The 8,651-nt window shown below is 34.6% G+C and overlaps 1 protein-coding gene across 1 annotated transcript; it reads left to right on the plus strand.

The window, feature by feature from the left end:
• Nucleotides 1-96: 96 nt before the first annotated feature.
• Nucleotides 97-3,529, plus strand: LOC110102050 (receptor-like protein kinase ANXUR1). The gene has a single exon (XM_020830205.2). The coding sequence runs from the start codon at nt 722-724 to the stop codon at nt 3,353-3,355; it is 2,634 nt and encodes an 877-aa protein (XP_020685864.2). The 5' UTR covers nt 97-721; the 3' UTR covers nt 3,356-3,529.
• The last annotated feature ends 5,122 nt before the right edge of the window (nt 3,530-8,651 follow it).

Consider the following 8,651-nt stretch of genomic DNA (forward strand, 5'->3'; position numbering starts at 1 on the left):
AATGGCTACATCAGAATTTGCAAATACTGTTCCATCCATGGCCGAAACGCTACCTCCAACAGACAGTACAACTATTCAAATCCTAGCTCAACTCAAGTTCTTAACGAATGAATAATATGATAAGTATTATTCATATTCATCTTATATCTATCCTGCCTCTATCCTGCATGGCAGTCACAACCAAATCACACAGCCCTTACCACTACAGCACCATCTCTGTCCACTGATTGGATCGTCGTGGACACCAAACTCTCAGCACCTTCAAAACTCAGCTTCTCTGTCATAAACTTTGTTCGAGGTTTATAATAAGAGAATATGATGAGTTTATGTATTTATTATTTTTTTTAATTTTAAATATGTTTAAAAATCTTATTTGAATTTTATCCAAAATTCAATACCTTTAAAATATATTATGATAAGAATTTATCCAAAATTTATACAAATATCTATCCAAATTTATTTCCTCCCAAACCACCTGCAACCAATTTCCCTCTGGACCATTATAAAATTCTAAAAATAAAAATCTAAAAAAGGAAATGTCTATATTAAACTAATTCCTTATTCTCTCTCCTCTTTTATTTTCATATCCTGCCTTCTTTCTCTCTCCACCATAGCCTGGAGAAAAATCCACCAAACCTTTTCCTCCTCTCTCCCACTTCCTCGACGCACAAAAATATCCCTCCATTATTCCATAATCAAAATTTTCCTTTCCCTGTCTCCCATGAGAATAACAAGAACATCCCAAATATTCCTTCATTTTATTCTCTACCTCTCCCTTCACAATCTCATCTTTGTCACAACAGCCAACGATGGAATCTACAACCCCTCTGTTGTCTCCATCCTTGTCAACTGTGGCTCATCTACCGACGAACACGATGCCGACGGTCGAAAATGGGTTGGTGACACTTCCCCTAAAGCTTCTGTCTCCGGAATCATCTCTACCAAATCAACCCCTTCAACCGCCACTTTCCAAGATCCATCTCTCCCCTCATCTGTTCCTTACATGACGGCAGCGATTTTTGAATCTGAAGCAACTTATAAATTCCCTGCAAGAAAAAAAGAGCGTCTTTTAATCCGGCTTCATTTCTATCCTGCCTCCTACAATGACCTCAACCCAGAAAACGGATTCTTTAATGTGGTCGCCACCCCTTTCGCCGACGGTGTAGGCGGCATCACCCTCCTTCACAACTTCAGTGCTTATATAACCGCCCAAGCGTTAAGCCAATGTTACATAGTACGAGAATTCTTCCTCCCAACGATCAACGACGATTTCCTCACGCTGACCTTTACTCCAGCCGTCGTTCAACCCAAAGCCTTCGCCTTTATCAACGGCATTGAGGTGATCTCAATGCCAGACATCTTCACCACCACGGCCGTCATGGTTGGCTTCAGCGATAGCTCCGTCACCGTTGGAGCATCCGCCGTACAGACAATGTACAGACTGAATGTCGGCGGACAGTACATTGCTCCGACTAACAACACAAGCTTTAGTCGCACGTGGTATGACGACACACCATATATTTCCGGAGCAGGAGTTGGAGCCACAGCAGCCGCCGGGCCACACATAAAAATTCAATACCCGATGAACTTACCAACATACATAGCTCCGCCGGACGTGTACAGGACAGCGAGGCAGATGGGGCCAGATCCTAAAGTGAATATACAATTTAACCTCTCATGGTCCTTTCAAATCGATGGCAACTTCACCTATATTGTGAGACTCCATTTTTGTGAGATCCAGCTTACTGAAGTGAACCAGAGAGTTTTTGATATATTTATTAATAATCAGACGGCTCAAAAGGACGTCGATATCATCGCAATGACTTCATCTATGGCGATTCCTGTCTATAGAGATTACGCTATTTATATTAGCAATGAAGAACAACTGTTGGTAGCGCTCCACCCTTCGACTGATTCAAAACCCGAGTTTTTCGATGCAATTTTAAATGGTATAGAGATATTCAAACTCAGTGACGCCGACGGGAACCTTGCAGGGCCAAATCCAAAGCCTTCAGCGATGCTTGAGAATGAGCTACAAATAACCACAAACGCGCCGAAATTTCAACCGGAATATTCAAGCGAGAAGTCACATGTGATAGTTGGCACCGCAAGCAGCGCGGCTGCTGCAGGACTTATCTTCGCACTCTGTTTTGTGGTTTATCAAAGAAAGAGAAGAGCTAATGATAATGAATCAGAGGTCAGCGCCTCCGGCTGGCTCCCGCTTCACAGAAATTCCCATACTACTGTAAGCAAATCCAACATGTCCTCAAAAACCTGCACAAGCAGCCACCTTTCGACCATGGCGGCAGGTCTCTGCCGCGATTTCTCTATTTTCGAAATAAAACAGGCAACAAAGAATTTTGATGAGTCCCTTATCATTGGTGTCGGCGGATTCGGCAAAGTCTACAGAGGAATAATTGACAGAGGAGCAACGAAAGTAGCTATCAAGAGAGCAAATCCTGATTCAGAACAAGGCTTGCATGAATTTCAAACAGAAATCGAAATGCTCTCCAAACTTCGACACAAGCACTTAGTCTCACTCATCGGATACTGCAAAGAAGCTAATGAGATGTGTCTAATTTACGACTATATGGCTAACGGAACACTAAGAGAACATCTTTATAAAACAAACAAGCCTGCTCTGTCATGGAAACAGAGACTCGAGATCTGTATAGGAGCAGCGAGAGGGCTTCATTACCTTCACACAGGAGCTAAACACACAATCATTCATAGAGATGTAAAGACTACTAATATACTTCTGGATGAGAATTTTGTGGCCAAAGTTTCTGACTTTGGGCTATCGAAGACAGCACCATTGATGAATCAGTCTCATGTAAGCACAGTGGTGAAAGGGAGCTTTGGATATCTTGATCCTGAATACTTTAGGAGACAACAATTAACTATTAAATCGGATGTATACTCCTTCGGTGTCGTGCTATTTGAAGTAATGTGTGCTCGGCCGGCACTCAATCCTAGTCTTTCCAAGGAGCAAGTTAGTCTTGTAGATTGGGCAATTCATAATCAGAAAAAAGGTAAGATTTTTGAGATTATAGATCCTTACGTAAAAGGAAAGATTAATTTAGAATGCTTGAGCAAATTCGTGGAGATAGCTGAGAAGTGCGTTTCTGAGCATGGAAATGATAGGCCAGTCATGGGAGATGTGCTTTGGAATCTTGAGTTTGCTTTGCAGTTGCAGGAGAGAGATGAAGATGGAGGAGTGAGTTCTCATGGGAGTGGGAGCAACGTTGATGTTTTAAACTTATCAAGTGAAGGAGATGGGGTCGTTAATGAAATGAAAGAAGATTTGGATGATTTATCTGTCTTCTCGCAGTTTCTCAATCCAAAGGGAAGGTAAAAATTAAGAATGAAGATGATATATAGACATCATGTAGTCATATGATCGTTTTGTCTTGAGGATAATATTTTTCTTAGGTTTGAATGTTTTAACCATTGATGTCGGTTTGTTTTTCTCGATGCCTTACTTCATGTGTATGTATGCATAAAGATGAGTTGGTCTGTTGTGCTTAAATTATTATGTTTCATTTTAATGTTGAATTAAATTAGAAAAACATTAATATTTTATACTATCATAAATTATAATAATTGTACTTTATAATATTACAAGAATGACTGATAATATATTTTTAATATATTTTAAACGATCATGAGTGAATTTTATTATAAGTTCACACCAACATTTGAACATATTTTAAATTTAATACTCATCCGAGCAAAGTATAAATGTTTTTTCCAAGTCATCCGAGCAACTTATATGATTTCTTTAGTACGGTACTATAGCTGGCCCTCCTTTTTTTTTAAATTAAAAAAATTAACTTATTGGAGAAATAATTTTATAATAAAATGAAAAAAAAATGATGTCATAAAAAAACATTTTAATCAAGTACAATTCTCAACGCATATTTAAATTGAAAATTTTTACAATCAAATTTAGAATTATTCTAACTCAGATTACCACAAACTTTATAGTCACACTGAACATCTTGATACGATGAACCCATTCACACTAAAGATTGATTCGATCTAAATTCAAATGAACCTAAATCAAGCACTTGAAATTAATTAAAAACTTTGGGATATTAATTAAATGATTAAACAATCCCTAAATTTTGCATGCTCATAATTAAATCGAGCATCTTGAAAAGAAAAATAAACCAAGACTAAGTTTTTAAAGCATCTTTAAGAATTTTAAAGCATCACCTTGACCTACATGTGACATATTTTCTCATTTGCTACCAATTGTCCAAAATCAACGGACTTTCAACTGATTCCAAAGCTATAACAAAATTTTATCATCATGATCTTCCATTTCCCCCTCCCGTCAATCACTATTGCCCTTAATCTCAATATTCAAATCATCAATTTGGTTAATATCATTTGACTCCTTTTTTCTTCTCTCATTCTAGAATTGAAGGATGATTCAAAAATATTATTTTTCTCGCTTCTAAATAAACTAACATGTGATTGTCCCCATCTCACAATGCATCCGATATTGACCCTAATCCTGATACCGATAAGGAACTGGTTCTTGTTGTTTTGGCCACAACTTCCACTTCAGTGAATCAAGATACCACAAAGTTTTTATAAAATATTCCACCTTCAAATTCAAAACTATAAAATGGATACAAATATAGCTACTCCCCCATCCTGACATCTTTCAATGCACTTTTTGTTCAATATTATAACATAAATTGTTAGCGTTAGAATGGTGATATGCAAGCCACTGACTACAAGAACTTGGTTAAAAACCGTACGATAAATCTCTTATATATTCTTGAGAGTTGAGACCAAACATTCCACTCAACTTATTTTCTATGCAATTCAATATTTTTCTAAATTGAGAACATCCATGATAATTTTCATTTATCTTATAGTGGATATGTCTCATTCTCAATGCTCACATCTCATCTTCATGATTACATCTGTTTATGATAAAAAAGACAATAAAGCTCTTTGGAATTTTATCATTAACATTAATAGTTCTTGACTAATTATATGAGATTTCAAATTCTAATATACTATTTTTTTACTTGATTCAAAATTTAAAGATTTATATGATTATGAGAAATTATTATATATAATATATACATCAAATTCAATTAGATTAATTAAATAATAATTAAAATAAAAATCCTATTTAAGTTAATTAAACACAATATATTACTTTTTTTTTTTCAAATTACATAATAAATAAGATTACTTTATTTTAATAAATATTTTAAATAATTAGTATTCATTCACAAGGGTGGCTTATTTTTATTAATGTATTTGTATCTAATTTATAAGATTGATAATTATTAATAATCTTAATTAGTAAAGTATATGAAATATAATTAAGTTAAGTAAATCATATATAAGACAAGATGATATTCTACTAAATTATTTATTAGTTTGATTAAATATAATAATTTTAATTACTCAAATTAAATAAAAAACAATATTACTTAAGTTAACATAATTTTAATTAATAAATACTATTATTATTTATTTATTGAAACTTATACTACAATCAGAACCTTAGTCTTCCCCTTCCGGAAAGCCTGGACTGAGACGAGAGGAAGCTGCCGCGGAAGCTGGTTGGAGCGAGGGGACGAGCACCGTGTGAAGGAGAATAGGAGTTCGCGAGACTCGCAGATTTAAATTAAATCAGTCAAATATCAAAATCCGAGATTTTTATGGTAAAAGGGGGGAGAAATGGGATATAGATTTCTGCAAGATTCATGTTTTCGTTTTTGACGGGTTAATTGGATTTTTGAAGTTGAATATTGTTTGAATCTTACTCAGATTCTGATATCGAACAACCCCTTACCCTTGCTTATTCTCCATTCTGCATCGGTGTGCTTTACCTTAAAGCATCAAAGAGAAAAGACTCTTCCGGTCTTACCTCATTGAAAATTGTTAAATTGTTTATTATAAACAAATGCAGAACATTTAAGAGATCAAAGTTTCATTAACTGAAAAGACATATGACAATAACATACTGAAAAAAGAATAGTGTAAAATTAATCCTATATAGGGGTGTAACCGAGTTAAGCCAACTCAAGAGCCATCTCGAACTCCACGGCTTATCGAGCTCGAAAAAACATCTGCTCGACTCATGAGCTCGTCGAGGAGCTTGTGGAGGTGACCTTCTGTTGTTGATGGGAAAATGAAATATCGGGCTCGGTCGGGCGGGAAAAATGAATCGAAGGCTGGGTGGGAAAACGAAATCTTGAGCTCGCGTGCTACTTGAAGACGGAACTCAAGACGACAGTGGACGCGACAAAGGAGCTCGGGATGACGGAGCTCCCGTGCTGCTAGCTTGCTCATAACGGAGCTCGACGAGCTGCTTGACGTGAGACGAGTCGAGCCTCGAGCTCGAATTGAGTCGACCTCAAACTCGAGCTCGATATTTGTCAGTCAAGCTCGACTCGAATACCCCCTGGCTCAAACTCGACTTGACTATTCCCATATCACGATAAAACTTATTATATCTATGAAAACTTTGATTTTTTAGCAGGAATTTGTAAGAACAACAGTTCTAATTATAGACAACTAAAAATAAAGCTTGTGAAGACAGAATTGAAGTAGAAAATGTAAGGTATCTTCATTTGTAACAAGTATAATTGTTATGCTTTTATAAGGCTAACATAATGGAAATAAAATCTATTTAATCTATTTAGTTTGGTCATTCCAGTTGCTCATACAAACAGACAAAATAAGAGAAAACAGTCCCAGAAGGGCAATATGAACCTGCTCAGTGTTGTTAGTCTTAACAGAAATTTGCCCATTGCATCTATTGTTAAGCCCAACACGAAGCGCCATCTTTGAATTTTGACTGTTGGAGAACTCAGACTGAAAATTAGCACCCACAGCAAAGTCTGTCCATTTAATTAAAAATTTTAAAACTACTGATACCGATTAGAAACCTCCATTCTCTTAAATAACATTTTTAAAACTGCCTTTTTACAAAAGTTACCGAATAATCAAACAATTTCTTATTGTATTCTAACATTTTAGATGAGACGGTAAATAAAACTATTTTAATTTAGATTTCCCCTAAATAAAATTTGTAGACCTGCCATTGATTGGAGCTATACTCCAGCCTACAATTAGATAAATAAAACAAGAGGACATACATCTTAAATTAAGCTTAAAATATTAAACCTACAATTTTGGACAATCTCAAATTTCATGAAAATGGCTTAAGATGATGATATGGAGAAAATAAGAGAGGTCCTTGCACTTCATGATTGTGGAAGTTCCATGGATGTGTACCCATGTGTAACCTACTAGAAGGTAGATTAATACTTTCTAGATTTCAAATCATAGGAGTAGCAATGAGTGTGTGCTCATTTGTTAAAAGGTTAGCCCACAAAGGGGTTTGTGTTGCAATTCAAAAGGCAATAGTTTGGATCCACTTGTCTTATATTCTTTCTATGTCAACCATTAGGTTTATCAATATTACCCTATATGTTATGTGCTGGTAGTCTTATTTGACCTGGATCCCGTTAGACGTAACAGCTTGTCTAACTCCAGATACACTCCTCTCGACTAATTTGCTCTATCAACCACATGAATATTTTATTAGATTATATTAAAACATCTTAACAATAAGAGCTAAACCCACAAACAACCCTTACATGTTCACCAACATTTTATTAAACTACACAATAATATTTGAATATATAAAAGTCATACAAGAATTATTTGACAATAATACTAACACTTGATGACGAGAATTAGGAGTAACCTAAATATCCACCATCGTTATAAATATTTGTGTATAAATTATTAATTATAATTATATTATGGGAGATTTATCACACATTTTCATACGAAAATTTATGAAAAATATCATGGAGGACATAATATTTCAAGTGATTTGGACTTATAACATAATAAATATTTTTTTTTTAATATGAGATAATCAAATTAAATTAAAAAAGAACATTTTAAATAAAAAAATTAAGTCATAATTTCCCTTTTTTAATTTGGATGATGAAATAAAGGCAATGTATCTTCTTAGGTGTAAAAAAATATAACTATTTTAAAGCCTAAGATTTCCCCTCCCTCTCTCTCTCTCTCTCTCTTTTTTATTGGAATATGAGAGAGCTTGTTATCAAGTGTGAAATAATAGCGAAGAAGCTTACTTGAAGGTGACCTGAACCCAAACAGGCACAGCTATAACATGCGCGGCAACAAAAAGGATTTCTTTAGACCATTATACCCTCACAATTTGTCCCAATTAATGATTATATTATATTTTGTTATTGATAATTCATCCATCTTTTAAAATTATGACACTCAATTGATAATAGCAAGGTATAAAAGTTAGTGATGATACTTTTTCTTTTATCTATGGCTTCGTTTGGGACGGCTTTTTATTGCTTCTTGATGCAGCTTTTTTTCTAATACAATTTTTTTAATTTTTTATACTAAAAAGCTACTTCAATATACAATAAAAAATTGTCCCAAACGAAGTCTAATTCTTATCTTAGATCTGAATCATTATAATCATATATTTATAGAAATTTAGCAGTAACAACTACTTCAAAGAATGGTGGATAATTACTTTTAAATAGCGCAACAACTACTTCATAGCTTCCCAATGTTCTCTTCATATAATAATAATAATAATAATAATAATAATA

Source organism: Dendrobium catenatum, unplaced genomic scaffold, assembly GCF_001605985.2.
Source record: "Dendrobium catenatum unplaced genomic scaffold, ASM160598v2 original_scaffold_260866, whole genome shotgun sequence".
Taxonomy (NCBI): domain Eukaryota; kingdom Viridiplantae; phylum Streptophyta; class Magnoliopsida; order Asparagales; family Orchidaceae; genus Dendrobium; species Dendrobium catenatum.

Coding starts and splice junctions, on each gene's coding strand:
- LOC110102050 (XM_020830205.2), top strand. CDS start 722: ATGAGAATAACAAGAACATCCCAAATATTCCTTCATTTTATTCTCTAC.